Below are 26,390 nucleotides of genomic sequence, written 5' to 3'. Positions count from 1 at the left end.
AGCAGCCTTTGTAAAACTGCTCTTCTCAGCTCGGCACCTGCTGTGGTTGCTTGGTGATGTTTAAGAGATGTCACCAAGTTTGCTCGTGTGGCAGTTTGACAGCTCCCAGAAACGGCGTGCTTCCACAGCGGGACGTGTCTGTCCCCGCATGTTGGCGTCGGCTCTGCCCATGTCCTGTCCAGCCCCCGCGGGCGCTACCAGTCTTGCAGGACGGGAGAAGCAGTCACCGAGCGTGCCTTCATCCCCAGGAGGCTGATGAGTAGCATTCAGTGATGAAAGGCATTCCAGCCCACCTCAAAACCTGACCGTCAGTGATAAATGAGGACTGCCAAGGCAGAAAAACCCTTTCAATACATTCTGATGAGCTAGCTACAAAGTGGGCTTTTCAGCAGCCAAGAGCATATGGTCAGCATTATTCTTAAATATTTTTGGAAAGCATACAGGATCCCAACATGTTTCTGAAGTAACAGTTAAACATGTACACATCACATGTGTCCGGGGAGGCCCTGCCTTTGTCACAGTTATTCTCGGTTTTGCACCTTGGAGAGGAGATCAGGATCTCTTCAGGAATGTGTGCCAAATGAACATGAGTTTTATGCATCCTGCTGCCTTGCGTAAGATCTGATTTTCAAAAATATATTATGAAATAATTATGAGGGACTTGATTTGGAACGGTTTCCTCTGACTGGCCAGCCATTTTCATGGATGTACCTTGTCTTTCCTGAGTTATGCAGAGTAAGTGAGCTGGAAAAAGAGTAGGAGTAACGAGTCAGGATAGCATGGCTACAGGGATGGTCATGAGTGATAGTATCTAACATGTGTTTGAGATTGACAGCATTCAGCTATGCCTGCTGGAGCAAAGCCAAGTAGCGTCCAAAAGCTGCACAAAGCAGCCCATCAGAGAGTTCCTACCCCAATCCAGACTGATGTGTAAGCCTTTTCTAGCATGTTACTGAACATGAAGCACAGTTTGTTCTACCGGTTGTGTCTTTTATAAAGTCTTTTTACCTTTCTCATTACCCTCTAGGTCTTCTCCAATTTTGTGGGAAGCCTTGGTGGTAAACAGCATGTGCCTAGCCCAATGCAAAATAAAAAATAAAAAAGTTTGTTAGAAAAGCTTGGCAACAAACTAATAATATTTGCGGCCATGTGACACTGTAGAGCTTTGTCCTGATTGCAGCTAGTCTCTTGGGACCTTCATATGATTAAATGCCATTTCCCCTCTGCAGCAGGGCAGTAAAAACCAAGACTACATGGAGGTGGTGGCATCTACCAGTACAGCTGTCAGCAGGAAGAGGGAAATGGGAGAGGAGCTGAGAGATGCCCCTATATCCTGTCTCTGCAGGAGGACCATAAGCAGGTGGAGCACATAGACATGGCTCTGACAGACTCTAGTCTTGGGCTGTGGTGTGCACCTGTGCATAGAAGAAAAACTTTCCCTAACAGAGGAAACACTGGCATTAATTTTATATAATGGATTATTGGCCCTTAGTTTTACAGATAATATTAGAGAACATTACCTATACTTATACAGATAACAAACATTCTCTAAGTAAAAAGTACTCAGTGGAATTTATCCCCTTAAAATAAGGTCTTATGTAATGTAGGAGAGTGGGCTGGTTTAATTTAATTAATGTCCTACTGCTAAATCACTGTAAAGATTGCTTTAACCTACCTTTGTCAACAATCTGTAGGTTCTTTGAAGTCTGCTAATATAAAATAATCTGACAGAGGCAAGAAATAAAAATTGTTTGCATTTACACGGAATGAGGAATTGACTTTGGACAGACAGATCAATTTTTGGAGATTTGTGTTGAACTGATGCATTTTATTAGCAGAGACAGGTTTAATGGTGTTACAGCTGTTCATTGATGCAGGCTTCTTCCCCTTCTTCTGCTATTAGATTCTTGATAGCTTAAGTACTTCTCCAATCATACAGTTATTTTTCACAGTAATAGTCCACAGTAGAAAATGTCACATGGGTGTTGCAAATTGCTCAGTCTTGTCCCTTATCTCCAGCAACCAGCTTTGTGATCCTCAACAGTATACTTTAATCTCTTGGTGCCTGCCTTTTCCTCTGTATTCCAGGGAAAATATCATCCTGCTGATAATACAGGAAGGTGTTGGACCTCAGAAGAGGACAGGCAGAAGTTCAGAGGCACAGCTGAGACCTGAACCACCCTCTCCTGTCTCTCAGTTTAGCTTAGATAAACTTAAAGGAAAACTTTGTTAAGCAGATGAGGAAGAAACTTTTCATGAAACTGCAAGCACTGTGCCTCTTCCAAATGAGAGCCCAATGTCACAGCCTTTTTTAGGCAAAGTTTTCACTAAAGAGAACAAATGCTTTGTATTCAGGATCCCAGATGTGCCAGGCTGACAGGGCTATTTTCAGACAATGGTAAGATCTATGAAATGTTTCCATTTATAGTTTCAGGAAGCGTACTCAGCATCTACTCTAAACTAATCTTTTAAATTCCCTCCATAGGGTCTGTAAGTGGGCTCCTTTAGAAAGCAATTCATCCTGGGTGTATTTGACAACTGTCGGGAGTGGGATGAAATACACCAGCAAATCCCATCCCACTTGCTGAAACTTTGTGCCGTATAACTGAAAAATCACACACATTTTCTGCAGAAAATTTATTTATATGGGTTTTGCCTGAAAGCATCCTCAAAATTATGTTTTATTGGAAGGAAGTCTGTATAGAAGAGATGGTAAATGACAAATACTTTCCCAGCTCTTTAGTATTCTGGAGGTATTTAACAGGAGTATGTGCATTCCAGTGCATGTTTAGCTCAGCCCTCTGACAGACACTTTCTGATGTATAGTCAGGCAATTCTTCCAATGCAAGACCTGCAGGAAGGGTGTATCCTGTTAATACAAGGAGGCTTGTATTCTTTTTGTTTGAATCCAAGATGTAAAACACCACATTCCAGGGCTTCCAGGTATCTGACTAATAGTATAGCAACTGATTCTTGCCAGCTTAAAGCCAGGAGCCAACTTTTTTCTAAAATAATCAGTCAAAGTATTCAAAGTTTAACAGACGTAGATGTTTATCTAAAGGGTACATGATCCTGAGGTATAAGGACAGAGTAAAATTGTTTGCCATTAAAGTTATCTAAACTGTGTGCAGTAAACAATTTATTCAATCACACTGAACAATTATCCCTGTTCCCAAATTATGCACGAGCAGCTCCCTGCTGACACTTTATTTGGTATGTTCATTATTTGAAATTGCTCAGTGAACAGTTTCTATGAGTTGCTTGCAAGTGATTTTTCTGGGACTTGATAGAAGGGCCTGCTATGTTTGCTCTGGCTCTACCTAAATCACATGATTCCCCAAAAAAACACGAGAGCTGATACAAAATGGGTTGGATTTCCTAAAGCAGAGCCATGGCACGCTTGTCGCTGCCCTGCCAGGACAGCTTGCTAACGGCACTGGAGAATAATGGGAACCTGTCCCAGGGGATTTGCTCCTTTCTGCAAACAGAGGAGTACCAAATATGGAGTCTGACCACATTGCTTCCCTGGAACTCAAATAGTGATGGACACATTGCTCTCTGTTAACATGAGGCAGCTCTTCACACAAAACTGGAAGACAAGTTAGAGCCATGCTTCTGCATTGCATCTGTCCCCACCCTGCGGGACAGCCCAATTTTAGGGGTCCCCACTACAGCAGATTTGGCAGCACTGGGTGAACTGGCTGCGATTTTTCTGTTCCCTTTTTGGACAACATCCACACACGAATAAAGCTCAAAACAATCATGGAGAGATGTCTGTGCTAATCCTGAAGTAAATGCATTTCAGCTGCAGCTCTCAACATTATCTCTGCAAAGACTCCTATGAATTTGTGTGAGTCTGTGTGACTGTCTGTATAGACCAAAGGAACCACAGATATTGTCAGAGTACAAATGTATGCATGCTTTTGGGTGTTGGTACAGTGACAGTTAATGTTTTGCTACAGCAATTAATGTTTTTTAGCTGTGCATTTTAATATTAACTGTGGCTGGTTTTGAGAAGCAAAGGCTAGGGTTGAACCTTCAGGGTGTTGCATCATTTTATAGGAATTTTAAAAATTATTGACAAGGATTTAGAATTTTATGTAAAGATTTGATAAAGAACTAAATAACAAGTGTTTAACATCTCTGGACAGACAGACAGAACTGAAAAATAAAATCAAAAAACCTAACTTAAAAACTTGAGGAACGAGGACAAAAAAGAAGTAGAGGGAGGCTGAACATGAGTCTAAAGAATTACTTTAACAAGTGACAGAGAAAACATACATGATTTGATAGTGAAGATACTCCACAGTGAGGGGAAAGAAAAGGTAAACACATTAGCTCAGAAGAACTTTGAAATGGAAAGAGATAACTTTTTAAAATTTAATAAACTGTGCATATTGTAAAGGAACGTCAACATGTGTGCTGAGTTAGAGCATGCCACAACTGCTCCTTGCTACCCTGATCTTTAAGAGTAAAGGCAAACACAGATTAAAAAAAAAAATTCTTTTAATTTTAATGAATAAATAAGACCAGTCTTCTGAATGATGTTTATTATACTTCTTTGCTCTGTAAAGAAAAAATAAACTAACAAAACCCTATTATATAGGGTTAAAAGCAGGGATACAGACTGCAATAAACATACATGTATATGTGATTATTGCTTTTGCATGTAGCTGAAGTACATAGACCACTGTAAAAAGCACTTTTGGAACTAAAATGACAATCAATATAGTTAACAAAAAGATATTAATAGTTTGTAAAATCAAAACCAATGTAAAAATGTTTTATGTATCAGTATTTCCTGTATTTTTTTCTATGAGTACTTACTCATGAACTCTTTAAATAAAGAATATATTTCCTGTAAGAACACCATATTTTTGAAAAGCCGTAATTAAACAATAAAATGGAGACTCAGTGATAAACAGAGCAGAGTGCTGGATATCTGACTGTTTTTAAGAAGCACTTCATTCCCCTCACTACTGAGATCTGCTTGAAAGTATCATTTGAGAGGACTCAACTTTTCTGTAAATGAAAAGGAGACAGTTTTGCTTCATATTCAAAATAAGTATTCAAGATATTTTATCTCTTAGTAAAATAGAATAGCTGGATTCCACAAAAGCTTTAAAGATTTCACTGTGAGAGAGTTAGATGACCAAAGCACAGCAGCAAGGATTTCCTGCACAGCACCTGTTTTATTGGAACTGCTGATACCCATCCGTGCGTATCCTGGCAGATGTGAACTGGCTTGCCTCACTTTTGATATGGATTGTTTTTAATCTACCCAGTGTGAGAGAGTACATATGGGAAGATACAGGGTCATATCTAATGTGTTTTAAACTCATCCCAAATCTTATCTGCCAGTATCCCACCCCTGTCCTACAGTTGGACACAGGAAGTCCAAGTGCAGCACTGGGTATCTGGATTGTCCTGCACTCTTCCTAAAACCCACCCAGGGAAATATTAAAGAGATATGTGTGCTTCATCCTCACTGAGCCCAGATTCCTGCAGGCTGCTTGGGATCACCCCACAGAATCCCTGCCTGGGGACAGGCACCTGCTCACCTCCTTTCACAGACCTGACATGCTTTGATGCTTGCCTGTGAGGTGCAGTTTCTGTAGAAGGGGAGGGTGCTGCCCACTTCTATACTGTTACATGGTTAGAGCATTTATCCATTAAATGGGTTTTTTGCCTCCGTGTCTTTCTTGGCCTAATGTCCCTTTTACTCCCAGAAAATTATTATATCTCCCAGATTTAGACAAGTTAAGGTGGAGAGTCACTAGTGGATACAATGAAAAGTATGGGATTTGCTGCTGAAATAGTTATTTATCACCATTATTTTATTGCAGTTGATTATTTATATGACTTAGATGTCTTAGTTCTTGGTCATCTATCTTTTATCACCATTTGTTTTCAAAATCCCACTCAGGCAGTGAAATAGTCCTGTTCCTACAAGACACCACTGATCCCTCAAATTAGGAACTGCATTTCAACTGACAACTTTAAAAATATTGCTTGTGAATCCACAGCAGAAGAATAACTGCTATAAAATCCTTCTGCTCTCACAAGGTTTTGGGAAAGTCCCCTTTATTTATTTATTTATTTTTTAAAATTTTTTTTCCATCCCAGAGCAAGGTTTAACAACATTTCTAGCTTGCAGAAAGATGATTTGGGTCGAAACCCTTTGCTGGCAGAACCCTCTGCCACGTGACCCTCTAGGAGGACATTGCTAGCCATGGTTTGGGACACGACCCCAAATCTAGAGCTGAGTGATGACATGCTTGTGCTGCTTTTCTCCTACACACCCCTGCTGATGAAGCTCCACCTACATAGTTTGATTAATCAGCATGAGGTGGCTTGATTTACATGTCAAGTTCAATACATCTTTTGATTCCCACAGAAGCAAGCAGAGACTGATGGGATAAAAGAGTCTAAAAGAAAGGAAAGTTAATCTGAATTAGACAAACAGAAAGAAAGCATGTTTTTCCATATGAGCCCTGAACCTATTATATTTTAATGCATATTAATGTAAATAAAGTAAGCATTTTCAAGAGGGATTAACAAATCAGTTTAATATGGTATTTATTCTGTTGTATAGTAAAAAAATCTGTTATGCAGTAACAGCTATGGAGGAAAAATATGCATTCAATTATTACAGGAATAGAAAGAAAAATATTACTCTGACCATGTCTGAATTCAGCAAATTGATAATAATTTTTTCATTTCCTATTTAAATAGTTTTCTTCTATATAAAGAGCTGCAGATTTGTTTCACTTTTAACACATGGTTTGCAATATCAGCTCATACGAGCAACACAATATTGTGTTTTAATACTTCATGTACATTGAGACCAAATATATCTTATATTTATCACTCACATAAGCAAAACATATAGAGCACTTTTTCCCTGTAAATGTAGCATCAACATATTATTTAATTACTACAAGCATATGTCTTTTTTGTGGTATGGCAAATCTGTGCAATATCATCCAAGCTTGTATTCAGCTTCCCCAGTTTAATCCGAGGGGAGCTCATATCTCTGATTTGCTTTGTTGCAAGGAAAATAGTTCCTGAAAACATAGATCCTGGATGGCCCTGCTCAGCCACAAAGCACAGCCTCTATTATCACAGGCAGCTGAATAAAAGAACCTGTTTCTTTAAACACTTAAAATTTGCCTTGCAACAGTAGATTGGGCTGTATCCTCTCAGGTTTTTCCACAGTTTCTGTAATTTTGAGTGTAGTTTTATGATGGAACCTGTTACCTGTACTTACACTATTAGTAGTTTAAAAAATACTACAAAATGAAAGAATTCAAAGGTCAGTCCCATGCTCTTTAGTAGGCAAGACTTGTTTTGAAGCTCTAACTACATATTGCTGCACCCAACAAACTAATTTGCCAGAAGTCCAATTTGAAATAAACCTCTCTTGGATAAAATTTGTATGAACTTTCGTTGTCTCTTCCACTACTCCTCCTCCCCCTCTGTTTTGAACTGTCCTAGGCCATACAGTTTCTTACCTTATGCAGAAAATTTGAACCCTTCTGCAGGCTGTGAGGGCAATTCCAGCATGATGTCCATATAATTACAAAAACTTATAAAAATCAACTTATGAATGACCACATGATAACTCTTACCCATAGCAGCATATAAATGTAGACACAACTCCACAGAAGGTTATGGAACTGGTAAAAATGTAAAATGTGAGTAAAGGGGAATCACTGTAGGATCAAGAAAAGGACTCACTGATAGCAACATGGACTCAAGTATCCACTTGTTTAAACCAGTTGTGAAGGAACCTGATCACATCACTAAGTTATTTCAGAGCTGTAACACGGGCATAAATTAGGTCAGAACTTCATCTAGCTCCAAATGTTTATTAACTTACAAGTAATCACAGAATCATAGAATGCTCTGGGTTGGAAGGGACTTTTAAAGGCCATCTTGTCCAACCCCCTTGAATAAGTGAGGATATCTGCAAATAGATCAAGATGCCCAGAGCTCCATCCAATTTGAATGCTCCCAAGGACCAAACATCCACCAACTCTCTGGACAGCCTGTTTCAGTGTTTCATCACACTAATAATAATAATAATAATAAAATTCCTCCTTATATCTAAATATATCACAAAACATATTAATGAATTTAAAGCCATTACTCCTTGTCCCCAGGAGTAATCACAAGAGGCTCTGCTATAAAAAGTCTGTCCTCATCTTTCTTGCAGGCCCCTTTAAGTACTGAAAGGCTGCAATATAATGTCACCTGGAGCCTTCTCTTCTTCAGGCTGAGCAACCCCCACTCTCTAATGCCTGGGTGTTTATGATCTCACAAAACTTGTCTAATTTTGCTGTCATCATTCTGAATATACCTTCATTTAGGTAGATTATACAGCCCTCCCAAAACACTGGTTTATAAGTCGCATTCCACTGTATGTTTAAAAGTACTGTCCAGATTAAAATAAAAACACAGGTAGAGAGAACTTCTGTCTTGCTTCCAGCCATTTTGTGTGTACTTATATTATTGTAGATCTCTATTTTACAGCTGAATTTTACAGCTGAAATGTTCTGCTAGTCATGTCTCAAACAGATGCTGGAAAACTAGAAACAATTTTTTAAAAATGACTCAAAGCCCAGAAAGCACAGTAGCAACACCTAAACAAGATTAGCTAAGAGTATGTTCAGATATTGACTCAGACATGTCCTGGTAGAGATTTCTGACAGTAACCAATTTCAGCAGAGAAAAGCATCACAGAGGATTGTGTCTGGGAAGCGTGTGACAGAAACTAAGGCATATAACAGTCACAAAAAAGAAAAAAATTATCAAAGTATGGCATGAAGCACCCATCATTCCCCAGTATCTTTCTAAGCAGTATGCTACAATTTAAATAGAATATATAAGCTTGATATAGAAATTGGGTGAGTAGGACTCCTTGGTCTTATTTTAAGGTGAAGATGATCAAGCTAATTAACTTCAGCAAGGTCAGAATTTAGTAAAGACAAGTTCTCGAATAAATAGGCCAAACCCAAATATTCAAGAAAACCAAGGAGAACATTAATAAATTATTTCTATTACACCCAAGTCTAGAATAAGATGTCTTTTATGCATTTTAAATATTTTTATGTTTGTAGAGTGTTACACAAATGTGTATCCTTATAACATGCTGCCAGCCTCTGGCACTTTGTGCCTTCATCTGAACAGGTCATTAAAAGCCATCAGTGAACTACTTGCATTTTTTCCAATTCTGTTTTGGCCAAGACAAAGTAGCTCTGTGACTCAGGGACTTCATGCATTAAACAGTACATACAGAACACATTGCCTGGAAGGGTTATGAGAATGATTTGGGGATTATCACATTGCACGCTGGGGTATTTATGTTTTGCTGGTTTTCCTCTCTGAGGAAGCAACATAAAGCTAAAAGCAAAACTTGTATGATCTTATCTGCTCTACACTAAATGGCCTTCAAACAGGTAGTGTTTCACATCACTCCTAATAGCTTTTTTACACATACTGCAAGATTATCCTTCAAGTGTAAGATTGTATGATCATTTTAAGTGCTCTAGAAACAACTCAGAGGATCTAAACTTATATGTATACTCACAAACAGAGAAGCACACAGGGGTCGTCCTACCAAACAAGCCAGCAATTTTAAAATATTAAAAATATTATCTACTTCCAGACATATCAAGCAGCAATCCATTCTCATAAAATAGTAATGCTTCTTACTTTTTGATTACTGGCAGGCATCAGGCAGAGCAGCAGGAAGGTGAGTTAGCAAAGACATTTGGACACTTCTCTTCAAAGGCACAGTGACCCCGAGGGTCGAAACCAACTCCCTCCTACTGAAGTGCGATCTGAGGCTCCCTTATGTCATTAAAACACCACAGAATTAGGGAGAGAACATCTTTTGAATCAAGAATTTCACAAGCATAGGAAAAGTGACTCTGGAAGCTAAACACGAATGTGTCAGTTAAAAATTGTATTTATTGCTGCAGTTGTTTTAGTCTCTTCCTGACAAACATAGGTAAAAGGAATATTATACAACAAACTCCAATGGTTTGGCAGTAGACTGATTAACATTATTTATTGTACATGTCATGAAGGGCGCTGACACTGCAGGACCCCAGGTCCTGTAGCATCACATTCTATCAGAAATGCTACACAACCATTTCCCTAAGCTGTATTTGAAGCAGTTACAGCTATTTTTCTAGTGCCAGAAATTACACTTATGTTTATTTTCACGTAATACCTCTTAAGGACAGTCGGAGAGAAACCAATTACTCATAGGACAGAATTTGTTGTTTTGTTTTGTTTGGGTTTTTAACAATCTTGCTGTGCATTTCAAAATTTTTCATTTCTTTAAGAAACAAACACAATGCAAACATTCCTTAGTCTTTCCTCTGCAACATTAATCATGTAAATTGAGAGAATGGTCACGTGGCATAAAAAAGAACATTATAAGCCAGTTGCTATATTTTGAAGACAACTTAGTTGTTTTCATTCACTGTTCTGACTGTACTTCATTTTGACAACATTTTTTTGAGGAAAACATAATTACAAATACCATGGGCTTGCTTTAAAGAAAAGACAAACAACAAAACAAAACAAACAACACACCACCACAGAGGCCACCACAATGCAATAAGACCTCATACTGTTATGATTTGTTCTCCTCCAAAACAAAAGAGATGAAGATCAAGAGGAGTACGACAGAAAGTAAACATATTGCACAGACAGTCACAACGCAGAAGCCAACCTGCTGGCTTGAGACAGAGAATTCAACCTACTCCAGTTAACATAAATGGCACTTGTCAGTCAAATTTGGCTTCATCTGCTTTTGTCTCTCCGCTCTTCTGCTCTGCCACCTTCCATCTCCCTCCACCGCTTCGAGGAATGGCTGCAGCAGAACTTTCCGGGCTAGGAGGGCGCGAGGAAGGAGCCGCAGTTTGTGACCACCGCGGGCGTGCGGCGCGGGGAGGCTCGCTGCAGCTGGTGGCCGCGGTGCGAGGCCGGCACGGGAGGGCTCTCGGGCAGCGCAACGTGGTAGAAGTTGGGCAGGCGGATGTCGTACCTGAAGCCCTGGCCCACGTGCACCCTGTCGTTCAGGGCGTACAGTTTCTCGGCGATGTCGCTCCCAATGAGAACGGAGAACAGGCGGGAGATGAAGCGGTGCTTAGCGAACAGCAGGTAGAGCTTCTTTCTCCTCCAGGCCACGTACCGACAATCTGTCTCTGCTGTGAGTGTCACCTAGAGGAGAGAGAATTGGGCAGCCGGGTGACAAGGTGGTGCTGCACCCCCCTCTCCCAGCAGAACCTGTCTACTGCAATCAGAGCCTTTTAACCGAGCCAGAGTGCTCTGGGAGGTTACTGAATGCAAAAGACAAATGAGAAAGGTGACTGGATATGGACTAAGTGATCACATCCAGTTAACCTCAGTGACAATACGCCTGTGCCCATATGGCATGCCTTGTTCAGTGCCACATGGATGCCCTGGTTCAGCCCTGCATTCCCTGCTCTTGGCAGCCTCAGCTGAAAAGGCAGGTCTAAAGAAAGCTCTCGACAAATGCCATTTGTCCTCATGACAGCAGACATCAGATCCAACACAGGCAGGAGCCAGCGTGTCAGGCAAGAGACAGCAGCGCCAGGGCTCACAGAGCGCAGGGGCAGCTGCAGCTGACACCGTGTCCCATGCTGTAACCCGTGCCAAGCTGTGTCCCAGGCACGTCTTCCCCTGGCTCATCTCCCACTGGGAAACCTCTTCAGCACCAGCTTCTTCCCACCCTGAGGAAACCCGGCTTCTCAAGGCTGAATATCAGCGCAGCCAGAGAATGCAAACAGAGCCTACCTCAGCTTTGAGAAAAGCCCTGTTTGTGTAACAAGACACAAACAGCAAAAGCAGTCCAATGGATAAAGAGGACTTCCCAAACTAATGGGATGCCACTCGTTTGCATAGGATCACAAACGAAACCCACAACTGAATAAATTTATTTCTAAATCAAACAGTGCTTAAACAATTTCCAAAAAAAAAAAAAAAAAAGAAAGCCCTTAACTTTTACCTGAAAAATTCCCTCTTCTGTGGGCCTCAGTGAATCCCATTCAGGAGAGTCCAGAAATTGAAGAGGAAAAATATAATGTAGAAACTCCCCATCAACTGTCACTCTGATCCTACCAAGATAAGATGTGTTAATTTGTTAGTACTACCTGTACACCAGCAATGACTACCACAAGAATGTGCTATTTCTACTGTCTGAGGAATTTAAACATAGCTTTGAAAGCATGAAAAAGCAATCAATGGCCGATTATAATTATCCTAATTATATTTTTGAACCCAACTTCAAAAATAAGTTGAAAGAGAATACAAGACAATCATGCAACTGAAATGGAAATCTTTCCAGGCCTTACTCAAACCACATCATTCTCTCTGAGGTAGGTCTGTGCAGTGATGCACAAACTTTGCCATTAAAAAGCCACCATGCACTGGAAAGGTGAAAGACCAATGCCCACAACAGCATTTACCTGCTTCTCCTGAAAACCCTGGGATTTACTTCTAGTTTTGGCAAATACTCATTTTAGAGAGAACAAAATGCAAAAACTGGGAGTGGCAAGCAGGAGTGTCCCATGGCATGTGTTAGGTAGACCTCTCTCCATGTTTAACAGGAATTACATAGCCACAGGACTGCAGCCAGAAGAACAGCCTGGCATTATGGGATCTCTGTGTAAATGCTGTGGCCTTCTGAAGATGCCAAAGAAAAACTTCCTTTCCTTGCTACTTTTTAAATAACATATAAATTTGAAGGCACACAAGCAGCCCTGTACCACCATGGTGAAGGGCAGCAGGAACTCTGGGTGATCACTGGCTGGGCATGTAGAAGGATGGATAACTCTCCTTTGGTAAGACCAAAAGCAACTTCCAGGAGGTACTTCCTAGAGCGCTCCCAAGAACTCTGTGAACCAGGGTGTCACTAAGGAAAACTGCCCACAATCCATATTGTTCATTGCAAGTAGTCCTAAATCAGCTGAGTGTCAAGCTGCCTACAGGTTCCATCTATCCATGCAGCAAAAGGCACCCACCAAGTGTCCCATCACCTCTGGGTGTCCAGCCTATTCTTGTGGTGGTCAGGGGCTGCACCCTGCTTTGCATACAGTACAAAAGCTAGTGTTTCCCTCCAGGAAAGCACCAGCAAGGCTGCCAGAAGGCTCTCCTGGAAGCAGGGAGTACAAGCAGGTGGATTTACTGCCTCAGGGTCTAACACAGGGCCACAGTATACAGTAACTGTAGACCCAGGTCTGCAAGTCTTGATAAGGCTCAGCTACATCCTCTTGTAATGAAAGGGCACTTTTAAGTCTTTTTCTCTTCCTTATCCCTATCCTTCTCCCACCCCCTTGAAAGCAACCGAATATAATCTATATCACAGTCAAGATCTCTACTAAACAGAGTTTATCTAAGTATATTCAGTTTTGTAACTAACTTTTTGTCTCATTTCAGATTATACTAGTAAAGAAAAATGGGATAGATGCTGTGCTCATCAACTAGGCAGTTGACAGACAGCAAGCCATAACTTCAACACTGAAAATCCACATTTATTCCCTTTATCTGCCTGACCTGTTAAATTATGTGATACAGCAGCCTGGAAAAGAATGACTTCAAATTCTTTTCTTTATGCTATTTCAGATTCTGTGCTTCAGATTCTATGCTAGTACTGTCCTAGACAAGTGTATTTAACCTATTAATATTTATATTACTTGCATTAATAGTTAATCTATTGTTCTGGAAAATAAACATACAATACTCAAACAAGGGGTTTTTTTCCTTTTTTTCTTTCATTTTCAATAAGGAGAGGAAAATAAAGATATTTGCAGAAAACCTGAACAAAGCAATACCAACCTGCCTGACACAAGCAAGGACAGTTTGTCAATAGGTGTTTTGCCCTGCATGGCATAACAATGTTCCTTCTCCAGGGTAATCACTTCTGCATCGCAGCACAAGACAATCTTCCTGTACACAGTCAAGGAAATTCCCAGAGGCTGGAAGAGAGCACTGTAGAGTTCCTGGAATTCTCTGTCAAAGGCAACGCTCCGGACTTGGTAGGTAACATAAACGAACTGGACGAAGCATATAGCGAACAGTACAAAATTCCAGGAGAATATATCAGCAGCACACACATCCAGCCAAGCCCAAACAGAAGAGCAGAGAAAGCCCAGTCCAAGCAAACTGAAGACATAGAGGAGCCCAAAGAATCCACTTCCACCCATGAAGCCCACGACAAAGAAAATACTGGCGAGGTGGTAGATAGATCCCTCTGCCTGTTGCTTCCAGGTGGTACACGTAGGATGTGCATATATCAAACTTTCCCAAAAACTTGCATTTTCTCCCATGGCTGGAATAATTTTTTGATTCAGCCGAATCTTGAAAATTTTTGTTTATGAGATGCAACTAGTTGTGGTTTTGCTTTGGTTTTCCATTCTTACAAACTGTGTTCAGTGATCACATAACATCAGGGTCTCTTGGTAGTAAAGTTGCACTTAGGATTTCCAGCAACTAAGCAGCTAACATTCTCAGTGCTGTTTCTCGTCAGTTCATGCATTGTTTTGACTTTGGTCATGTCATCTGTAGCTTCATCTGATCTGGACAAGTGAAGAAGAGATGAATTACTTATAAAATTATTTTCATCAATTAAATTTTATCAAAATTTTATTGCCTAAAACCACAGACTGCATTACGATCCAATTACACTTGAAGCTCTGTGATTCCAGGATCAAAATTTAATATTCATTCAGCTGAAGATCCCGTTTGCTGTATCTATGATCTGAGTAGCAACCACTGAACTGCCACTGAATCCATGTAAAGCTGTGTGCTGCACTCACAACATCCTGTGACAAGCCTTTGTACAGCCTCACTGCTGACACGGTAGTTGGATTTGTTGGTCCAGACCCTGCTCCCTGAGAGCATTTTTAAATGTCCTATCCAGGTCTTGAACAAGAAGAGACAGTGAACTCTTCTTCCTTGTTCACCTCCTCCATCTCTCTCTGCATTTCAGTCAAATCATTCTCATTAATGGGTTGAGCAAAGCTCAACCCGTCTCTGTTTCTGGGGACAACAAACACCACAACAAGGGAAACCCAAGTGTCACAGGGGATGATCTTTTCTACTCCAAGGACAACAGGCAAAAAACCCCATCATATATAGGGAAGACTACAAAGCTTAAAGGCATCTTGATACAGATTATGTTATTAGAACATGAAGTAAGTAGTCCTGCAAAATACGATTCAGGGGACATTTACAAAGCAATTTTACAACATTCAAAGTTCTACATCACAGAATTTCATGCCATGGACCACATAATTTTATTGTTCGACACTCTAAAATGTGAAACATGTTATTCATTTTCATATGGTGATATATTCCTAAGAGTTTTCAAAGGAAAACACAGAACCAAGAAGTATGAAAGAAACTTCAAGATAAATCTAAAAACAAAAAATCAAAACCAGCTTTCCATATCTGTCTTTTAAAATAAAAATACACACTTCCATGTGAGATTATACATGGTAGAAATTTCAAAGCCAGAATATATTAGTGGTGTAATCAGTACTGAAACCTTCCAAAGCCTTACTGTCTGATTCTTTTCCTGGTAGAATGGCAAGGAAACAAAGAACTATCTTGTTATCAAAATTATCAGATTCTCTGGAATATCAAAGTAGTTTGGCTTTTTTTCCCCTCACAAGAGCCACAGAAGTCAATACTTTAAAAGCACTGCTGTTGCAGTGAAGCACCCTACATCATTCATCAGGGCTTTTAGTGGTGCTTCTTTTACAGTGACAGGTCTAAGAAATTAATACAGAAAATTTGTATTGTATTTCCTAACCACCACAGCATTACTTCTTTTAAGTTTACTCAAACCCCAGCATTAATTCTATGACTGAATAACAATGGTGCCAAATAAAGACATAAAGTCCCACACAACTGAGCAGCAGAGCTCAGAAGAACAAGTTAGGAGGAGACTGTCCCTCTCTGAGAGTGGTGGTAGGAAAGTCACTGGACCATAAAAATACCACAGCTAAAGAGCACAGAATCTCTCCAAATTACAAGGCTCAAAATCCTCCTGCAGTTTAAGAACCAGAATTACAAGAATAAGGTAGTTTACAACTAAAACCTTTGCGGTTTGTTTCTTTATTCAAATGCTCTCCTCTGATACAGGATTCCCCTCAGATGTAGGATTTATCCCTTGGAGACTGGGAGATGGAAGCTGCATCAGATATAAAGAAGTTACCTAGGTATAGTAAAGTCATGAGGAATTTTAGGTGGTGCTTCTGTGATCAAGGGGTAAGATTTTTGAATCAAAAGAAAATAAAACTGGAACACGCAGTTTCCAGACCTTGTGTTCTGAATCCAGTCAGTATTTCCATCACACAGTCAGAAATCAGTGGCAGAAGTTTTTTGTTTGACTGATTGTTTGTTTAAAACAGAATCACTGATAACAGTGATTTTGGATTATTGTTGATACTTCTACTCTTCTGCCAACATTTTGCTCTAAGCAGTTTTACTGAAGACCCTAATTTCTAAAAGAAAACAATAAAAATCAGTGTTTTGAAGGGAATCATGACTGAGGAGTTACACTGGAAACTATATGCATGCCACAAACTAAAACCACGGTGGAGCAGTAATTTGCTTTTTACATTACCAACATATTTTCATCATGTAATGTCACACATTACAATAATTTGACCCAACATAACAGTAATTTCACAGAATGTATGCACAATTTTTAATTCAAGTATTGCCTTCTCAGTCTGCCCACACTACAGCTCACAGCATTTCTGTAAAGCGTTCATTGATGACAAGATGGGCCAAAGTAATTTGGAAAGAACAGCGTACCACCAGGACATGGATATAGGCTCATCACACACAAAGTCCTGAGAAAACTGTTCCGCATTTGCAACTGTTCATTTTCAGAATGGGACCTCTCTTCCAAAACCACTGTGTGGAAAATTCCCACTTATTCCATTAGTTCTACACAATGAGAACTTTTACTGTGCTGCAGCATCTCCCAGACTGGAGAGGGCCTCTCTCCTTCCAGGCAAGACGAAGGGCAAAGGAGGGAGACTAGTGCTAGTCCAAAGCACAGCCTTACCAACACAACACTCTCCTGAGCTACACAAGGTGTGCAGGAAAACCCAAACCCTCTGGAAATACTGACTGACAAAACCCACTCCTAAATGGGACTCATTCCTCAGAGCTGTGGTGAAGAGCAGGCACGCTTGCCACCAGCGAACTGCAGGCAGAAAGAGAGGATGCAGCTCTTCTCAAATAAGAAATTATCCTAATGTTTGGGAGCTAAAAATCATTGGCAGTTGTAAATAGAGCAGAGGCAATAATAGGTATGGGCCAAAGTATAGTAAAAAATCCAGTTCTGAAGGGTATTTAGTGCTAGATGAGGCCTTTCACATTTTTCTTTATAGTTCCTACAAGTCCAAAATTTAAACTCTAATTAAGCCATTCATCTATTGCAACTGAGGTTGTGGGGGAGAAAAATCCCCCAAACCAAAAAATGCAGCAGCTGTGATACCAACTGAGTCATCCTCCACAGCAGACAACATTACCATTTGTAAGCACCTGGAGGGGACACCATCCTGTCACTGAGGTGCTTTGGCTTTCTGCTTTGTTTGATGTCCTGCTTCGTTTGCCCTGGCTGTGGTGAACAGCTATTGCTACAGGTTCATCTGCTGGTGATGACCCAGCAAGCAGGAAAGAGCATTTAAAACGCATGCCTTGGCTGATAAAGCTGAAGAACTGTGTCTTCCCAAGCAGACACTGAGCACTTTCTACTCCATCCCAGCCCATGGAGAAGGAGCACCATGCATGGCACACTCCTGCCATGGGACTGCCATAACCAGAACGACACACACTGACATCTGTAGGCTGCCAAAACCCCAGCTTCATGCATGATGAGTCCTCCCAGCTCGGGAAGGAGATGTGCCCTGCCAACACTGCCTGAATTACTGACATGCTTCAGAGTGTCTTGCCCCACCACACATCCATCTTCTCCAGCAGGAGCAGATCAAGTGATGTGAAAAATCACCGCAGGCTAGAGATGTGACCAATACACAGTGGCATGGACTTCTTTAAAATAAACAGCAGTGCTGAGAGGACTAATTTGCCATCAGAAAGTGCTGAAATCACAGAGTTTGCTGGAGTTTCAAAGCCGAAAATGAAGTATTTCACTTATATGCTACCAAATAAATACCTGCTGGCAACTTAAAATTTCATATAAACAGTACACTGAACCAGTCAAAACAGAAAGAATTTGCATTGTACAAATGCACATTACAACCTTCCCCCTCCTCAAATGGGTGTTTCCCCCCTACACTGCAGTGTTCACACAAAGAATTACCTATTATGTACCTTTGAAATTTGCTCAAGAACCATGTACTTTATCCCATTTTTGTCACTGATGATTCAAATTCAACTCTGAGAAGCTCTAAGTGTTAGTTACTGTGTCTGGATCACAACAATTCCTGCAAAAAAGAAACCCTAAAAGCCCCGAGGCCACCAGCAGTTCTCTCATTGGTCTTTTTTAATTAAGTCAAAAGTAAAGCTATTCAGAGTTTGAATAATCTATTCTTCAGTTGCCTTATCCCAAGTACTCTGAAAGAAAGCCCCCAGCACTTTGACAATGCACATGTGGAGCTGTACATGCTAATCATGTAACCAGCCTGAGTGAATTGTTTGCTACAGGTTTGGAAGCAAAAGGAAATATTTTCCTTTACAGCATATGCACTTCCTAGCACAAAATGAGATTATGATGGATTTAGCACACTACAGTGTGTATGTTTATACATGAGCTAGGAGTCACAGCCTGACTCGACACTCCAGCAACTCCACCAGGGAGTTCCTCCTGCCAGCGGGGGTCCTCCTGGCCTAGACACCCCCCCACTTCCACAGGGATGAGCTCCAAGCAGCCCCTCTAGGCTCACAAATTACATCTGGTCTAATGTAATTTAGATTATAAAAAGAAACTGCTCCTTAATTTCATCAAGCAGTTTCACATGCAATGTAAAGGCATATGTCAATGGAGATACCCCTTCCCTCCACTGCCCTACATCCCTGGAATCCCCTCTGTGGCCCCTACTGACACTTACCACTCCCAATCCCTGTTTGTGCTGCATGCTTTCCCCAAGCTACTTTCCTTCTGCAGTGGGGCTAGATACCCCAGGGACCAAGAGAACCAAACTCTAAATTGCAATGCAGCATCAAACTCGGGGCACAGAGGAGCTCTACACCTACAGAGAGCTGTGGCTACGTGCCTCCAGGCAAGTACGGGCAAGTTAACTGTTGGAACCCAGGACATTCCTCTGACTGCCCTGGATGATTTGAGACCCTGGCAAGGGGCTCAGAGACCTTGGCACGGAGTCAAAAACACTTGTGCTTTTGATTTTAGCCCATGAAAAAAATTCCCAACTTGGTGTGAAGATTTAAAAGCCACAACAGTTTGAGTAGAATGATAGTTAATTTGTCACAGGGTGAAAAAGTAGAATTTTGGGGGTTTTAGAATGGGGGTTCAAGAGGCAAGATGGAGGAATTTGGGCATATCCTGTCCTTTCTTCTCCTTCTTCTTGTCCTCCACCTTCTGCTGTGATGGTGACACTTCTTGATTGGTTTAGAGTAGAGACAGACTGTCTAACATAGGTGATAGGGATTGGAAAATTATTGCTAATAAAGTACACGTAGTTCTTAGCATAAAATGTTAATGCCACCCGAAAGGCGTACAGTGTGCCACAACCTGACCTGCTGGACAGATCTCAGCTGGTCAGGGAAAGAATGTTATAGATAAGGAAAAATAAACACCCTTGTAAAGCAAAACTGACGAATCTCGACTTCTTCTTCGGTTGTAGGGCTGGGAGAAAAAAGACTTTCTACTACCTCGGGGTCATCTCAACCTCAGAATCCCGACAGTAAACCAGCTATTTTCAGTGATCCAGTGAACTGTCCCTGGGCCCACTTCAGGCTGAGAACATGCATGCAGCAATAAGGACAGTAACCAACAACAAAAGTTACATTACTTAAACTTCTTAAGACTAATTACAATACTGGAAAACACAAGGTTTCCCCAACAAAATGCAGCCTGCAGGAAGGTGGAAGGAAGCTGAGGAAGAAAAGGACTACCCAATTTAAAAGACAACAGATAATCAGTCACTAAAAAGTCACTATCTAGTGACTCATATTCAGACTTCAAAGACACACAAGCATATATAGTGAAGGTAATTAATTAGAAGGATGGCTTTAAAGATTTCCTTTGCTAGGAATTAAAGAAGTTAAGCAAAGCCTTGGAGCTGGTCTTCCCAGAGAAATCCCAAAGCCTATCTGAGATACCAACTAACAGCTACTTTAGACAACAGAAAACACTGAAGACAGTATAATCTCTGAAATTATTCCTCCTGTAGACATTATAGATGAAATTTTCATCTGTGTGGAGCCAGCATCCCTTCCTGTGAATGGTTTTCAAAGAAAGGGATGTGAATGCTTTACTGTGGAGCCTGTTTGCAACCCGAGCAACCAAGCCTCAGGATCCCACTCCCTGGGTGAGCATCCTCATGGCAGAGTGAAGAGGGACTGCAGTGCAGTTCTGTGTCACTCCTGCACAACATCACAGCTGCAACAAGAAGGGCAGCAAGTGACCCACCCACACGAGTCAAAATGAGTCACTGGGAGCAGGCTCACGGGAGGAGAGAAGATGGATTAACCTTGGCTTGAGGCAGGCATCCCGTGTCCCATTCATGTCTCATGGCTGCCTCATCCACTGGATCAGTGTTCTGAGCAGAGGCTGTCACATGGAAGGTAAAGTGTCTGAGACCTTAGGAAGAGTCAGATCACACTCTTCCTAGTCCTTCCAGTACCTGCCTGGGCTGCAATTCCCAAACTGGACCCACCACATTGAGATCCTCCATGTGGTGTGATACCTTCCCAGACAGTAATCCTTCTGGGAATGCTCAGAGCTGCAAAACAGGCAGCTGGGGCATGTGCAGCCATCAGTGGTGCTTCACTGCCTTCAGGGCAGCTCTGAGACACGACCACCAGCCAAGCACGACTTTCCAGGGCCAAAGCCCTGCTCTGGTCAGGCAGAATTTAGGCTACCATGCTTAAGGTTGTTCAACGAAGCAGCCCCTTCAGGCAGCTGCTGCCCAGCCCTGGAGACACCCCAAAGCCACCTCTGTACTGGAGTCAACACTCCACAGCAAGAACCCAGCAAATGGCACCAGGCCAGCGACTCCTTGTCCTCCTCACCAAGCTGGGCCTGTCTCCCATCCCCCTGTTGCAGCAGATGCAGAGCTGCTGTCTCCAAAGCACAGCTCTTCAACAGGAGGCGTTTCATGAGACTTTCCACTCCTTGAGCTTGTTTGGGTGCAGCTGGGAAAGCCTGATTTTGCCTACAATTTGCTTAAATTCCTACTAATCTTTTTAGGAAGTGGAAAAAAGCTGGGCAGAGGGAGGCCCTGAAAGAAGAAGAAATGCCACAATAGTACAGAAAGAACAGTTTAAGGCTCATTAGGAGCACTGCATACAATGAAGCTGGTATTATTTAATCTTTAGTTATTTAAAGACCAGCTAATATACAGAACTTCCAATACTTCAACAATTCCTCATTTATCACTGTAAAATATACAATGCAACCCTCTGCGGTGGCAAAGCCAATGTTGAAGATGTTGTCTATTTTATTATCTAGACAGTAGCTTAAATTAAAAAAATACGTATTTCTTACAATTGGAATCAGAATTAATGAACCATAAGTAGATGTGGTATTCCCAACGAATTGAGAAGTATAATCCCCTCTCTCACTTTTTAAAGTTCTTTTGCTCCTAGAAACACGAATACGGAATGGCAGTCAGACATTTTTTTTAAGATCACCTGCACTTGAATAAATTTGAGCAAGGCTCTTGAATATTGAATGGCATTACCAAAAAAACCAATTCAGGTTGTCTGTTTTCTTTAGAATAAAACATGAAAGAAAGTACAAGTTCAAGCTTCTCTCCAGTTCAACTTTTAATAGTGGAGAAAGCAGCCACAAGGCACATTTCACAAGTGCTTTAGAAGTGGGTTAATGAACTGCAGCTGAACTCTGCGGAATTCCGCTTAAATGAGTTTGTATGGTGCAGTAGTGCCTTTCAATGGGAATGTATTCCCATGAAACCAACCACCTGACAGGAACTTCATTTCCCAAAGAAGAGGCTTGGTTCACCACACCATAGCTGCATGCACAGCTGGCTTATGGAGATGTGCCATGAGCCATGAGCCCAAACACATAAACACAGGCTGTCTGTCATCATCTGGAGACACCAACCAGAGCTCTTCTTTGAAAAGTAGGGGAACACACTAAAAGGACAAAATAAAATCTCCTCTCTGAAGAACCCACACACTTAATAAAAAGATCAAACATAGCTCCAGTTAACAATGCTTTTCTTGAATCCCTAATATACTATCTGTTCTCAACTTGTGTCACAAGAGCTTTAAGATATCTGTGAAGGCAAAGTTTGTGTCAGGAACCACAACTGACCACAGTTACCATCTTCTATTTCACTAGAGGACTTGCAATGTACTTACTATTTTGCAGGCAAGGCATTTCTCTAAAACTTGACATTTTAAGCTACTTTATTATTTGGCACCACACAAAACTTTGTGGAAATCCTGTACAGGACCAGTTCTGCAAAAGCGGAAACAATCCCTTGTTTTGCTGTGGTCAGTGAAGACATTTAAACTTGTATGTGTAAAATCATATTCCCATTAAACAACAAAGTTAGCAAGAAGCCTTAGTTCTGGAACCCGGGTTCCATCAATAACATCTCTGTAACACTATCAGGTAGCCCGTGATTCTGTGTTACAGGAGATCTGCTACATAAAATATTTGCCCAAAAAGTGATTGACAGTCTAAAGGTACACAAAGATTTATACAACAGATGAAGAAAATGTGACAAAATATTAAGAGTTTGGAAGAATATGTCTGGCAAAAAGAAACTGTAGTTTGGGGAAGGGAAGTGCTTTGTGTCATTCGTTCTATCTTCGGAAAGGAGCAACTGCAAATGCGATTTCAGGGTTCATCTGCTCTTACCATCAGTTGATGGAGAGGGAGAAGAATCAAATAACGCCAGCCTACGAGGCAAACCGGAGGAAGAAATCCCCGGATCCCGAGGTGGTTTTGTGACAAGTAGAAATACTCCCCGAGCCAGCTCTTGTGTCAATGAGCGGCAGCACCCTGACAGAATCAGAAACCCGCTGTCCTAAGGGACAAACCCCAACCTGAGACACACATCGAAGGGTCCCACTTCAGACAGAGCCCGGGCGAGGAGCAGCGCTGCGCAGCGTGTCGCGCTCCTCTCCAGAGGGGACACGGCAGAGCTCTGCAACTTCCAGGCGGGGCTGACTCGGGAGCTCCGGTTACCCCGCCGGGCACGCAGGGAGGGAGGGCTTCCCTCCCGGGACAGTGACCCCTTGTAACCCCGCTCAGGACGCCGCCGAATCCTCGTGGCGAGCAGCCCTCCCGGGACCGCCGCTCCCGCCGCCGCCCCTGCCCGCCGCGGCCGTCCCGGAGCGCGGCGGTGCCGGAGTCGCCCCCGCTCCGCTCGCCCCCGGCCCGGGCAGACCGGCGGCGCTCAGCCGGGGTGGCCGCGGCGGCGGGAGCTGCCGCCCGTGCCAAAGGGCACCGGCGGCGCTCCCCCGGCCCGGCCCCGTTCCCCGGAGCTCCCGCGCCGCCGGTGAGCACCGAAGCCGTCGAGGGGGGGTACAGGAGAGGCCGGGGCGGGGAGCCCTCGGGGACGGCAGAACGCTGAACTTGCGCACCCTAAAACCCGCTGCGGGCGCAGCCCAGGTGCCGGGCTGGACGGGCAGGAAAAACCTGGAGCGTCTGGGGTTAAACTGTCTGCAACTTTGGTTTGGAATAAAGGAAATTACAATTCTCTTTCACCTACTCACCCCATTACGGTGTTTCTGTAGAAGGGAGATGGACGCCTTCAGGGTCCCCTTCATCACCAGGCTGGTGCACCGTTCGTGCCCGGGGTTCAAATGCCTCCCCGAGAACACGGAGGTGTCAGTGCATGAGCCTTTCAGCGTGCTAGCTACGCACTTGTTGTGGTCACTACTTCGTGTCTCGGGGAGAGAGAGTTTATTGACGGCGGAGGAGGAGGAGGCAGATTTACAAGTTGTTAAGACAGAAGAACCCACAGCCTATTAAATGCGCAGTTCCTGTTACTACAGAAGCTGTTTGTCAGTAACTGGAGCATAAGCAAGAACATGTTCTAAGTAGTAAGGGTGGAGAAGCCTGTGTGTGTGGCCAGCTCTGAGGTCCCACGGCAGGCTGGCACGCTGGTCGGAGAAGGGGGCACCTTCTCCAGAAGTTAAAGGACATAGCAACCTGTCCTGCTCTAGGTAACGGGATCAACACTTCTGAGAACTTGCTTTCCCGAGGGAGTTCTTTATTTTCAAAGATTTATTAGCTCCATGTTTGCCAGGGAAGAAGATACATACATTTTTGGAATAATTGATTCTCTTAAAACTTGAGAATGCAACGAGCCAGGGCACTTTAAGCTATCCTGAGTTACATATATTCAAATCTTCATTATCTGATAGCAGTACTTATTTTTGTATTTATTATTTTTGAGGAAAAATGTATTTTTGTATATCTATTAGAGTATGTATTAAGGTTCTTGTAGTTAATGAAACTTTTAAAGGGGTTTGCAGTGTAGCTCCAATACTTACCTTCTAGGTGTGCTTTTTCACAACTAGTTTAATTTTAGCAGTATAAGTTGAGAAACTTCTATATTGGCAAAACTGAGGCAATAGTGATTCGGTTTTTTTTCCCTTTTTGTTCTTCATACTTGGGTGTAGTTGAAAGCACTTACTCAGATTTATACCCAGTTGCATTAGGCATAAATTTGGTAATTATATTTACTTTTCACTGGAATGATAACAAAGGGATGAGGAAATACATAATAAAAGAAGAATCCTGAAGTGTTTTATTCAATTTGTGTATCTACTGAGATTACGTTATTCCAATAAACCGCTGTTACATCAATTAAATGATGTTCCCTCTAATCACCATAAAAGAAGCAAGGAAATACTGATGGCATATCTGTAAGGTACTTTTTGACTTGTACTTAGTTGGAAGCAATGGCCATCGTAATCCTCCACAGATATATAGATCATCAAGGAACAAGAACCACTATCATATTTTGATTTTAAATCAGTCAACTCCATGTCAATATTATCTAGTGCTGTAAGACTGAGACTACAAATTGAGCTTCTCAATCTAGCCTTGGAAATCAATCCTGGATGAGAGACCCAAGGCAATAATATGATGGCAAAGCCACCACGTGGTACAAAGACATTGCCTCTGCCCAGTGTGCTTTGAACCAACCACTTGAGTCACCAGATTACACTGATATTTTTTTAATTGCTGGTTGTACTTATATAAAAAGTCTGTTTCTAAAAGGTCAGATAATCTAGTAAGTGTAAAGCCAAATTATAACCAATACTATTCTTTGTAGCAATATGGCAAGATATAAAGGTCATACTTAAAGGTAGACTTACAAAGGAGCCTGTGGTAAGACTCAGAAATCTTCAGATTGGAAATCCAATCAGAAATTGGACTCGAGAAGCTGTAGGAGACTTTGTGGCCCTGGATCAAGAGAGAGGCTCAGCTGTGGCAAATGCTCTGCACAGAGGGTGGGAAGGCAGCTGGCCAAGGGGCCTCATGGGCCAGCTGGGAGTGCATAGCAGAAAGGGCAAGATTAGTTCCAGTTGTGCTGGACAGGAACCTGAACACTTGCAGAGGCATCTTTGGGCCAGTCCCACTGCTTAGCCACGAGACTGGGCATCGTGAGCTTCGGACTGTTTGTAAAGAGCTCCCTCTTCTCACACCTGCTATTGGATTTTTGGACCTTAGACACACCGATACCTGGACACGATTCATCCTGTGAGAAGCCTGGCAGCTCTATAAAACATGCAGGAAGCCTTGCTGTTTGTTGGCTTCTCCACTGCCCTGTCTCCAGATGTCTCTTGTACTGTTGCTGCAGCCAAGGCAGGATTACCCAAGCGGGCATCCAAAAGTGCCCCCTTAGAGCTGGTGCCAGACCTTCCCTTGGGTGTGCTGGCAACTTTCCCCAGGGAGAGGGGAAAGAAAGTTCAGTCTGATTTCACTGTCTAGAAAACAGGCCCATCTATTTCCTCAGCAAGTGCTTAAGGAGGGTCTGACTTAGAGCATCAGATGGCTGCCTTCTGCATTATCTCTGAAGTAAAGTAATGGTGTTCCCTACATCATGCTGTCCTCCAAGAGGAGAAGTTATCAATAACTGTTTAATGGGAAGATTTTTTTCTATTTTTTTAGACTTTTTAAATGTTTAATACATCTGTACTGC

At 42.1% G+C, this 26,390-nt stretch overlaps 1 protein-coding gene across 1 annotated transcript; it reads right to left on the bottom strand.

Moving 5' to 3' along the window:
* Window positions 1-4,535: 4,535 nt before the first annotated feature.
* POPDC3 (popeye domain containing 3) lies at window positions 4,536-24,097 on the bottom strand. The gene is made up of 4 exons (XM_041414921.1): window positions 23,950-24,097; window positions 13,876-14,615; window positions 12,047-12,155; window positions 4,536-11,238 (listed from the first exon to the last, which is right to left on the bottom strand). Exons 2-4 carry the CDS (start codon window positions 14,364-14,366, stop codon window positions 10,909-10,911), a joined length of 930 nt encoding a protein of 309 aa, XP_041270855.1. The 5' UTR covers window positions 14,367-14,615; window positions 23,950-24,097; the 3' UTR covers window positions 4,536-10,908.
* Between the last annotated feature and the right edge of the window lie 2,293 nt (window positions 24,098-26,390).

The sequence above is a fragment of the Onychostruthus taczanowskii genome, unplaced genomic scaffold (assembly GCF_017590055.1).
Source record: "Onychostruthus taczanowskii isolate IOZ18803 unplaced genomic scaffold, ASM1759005v1 scaffold48, whole genome shotgun sequence".
NCBI lineage: Eukaryota > Metazoa > Chordata > Aves > Passeriformes > Passeridae > Onychostruthus > Onychostruthus taczanowskii.
The sequence above is the reverse complement of the archived record's forward strand: the minus strand, read 5'-3'. Positions and strand labels throughout refer to the sequence as shown.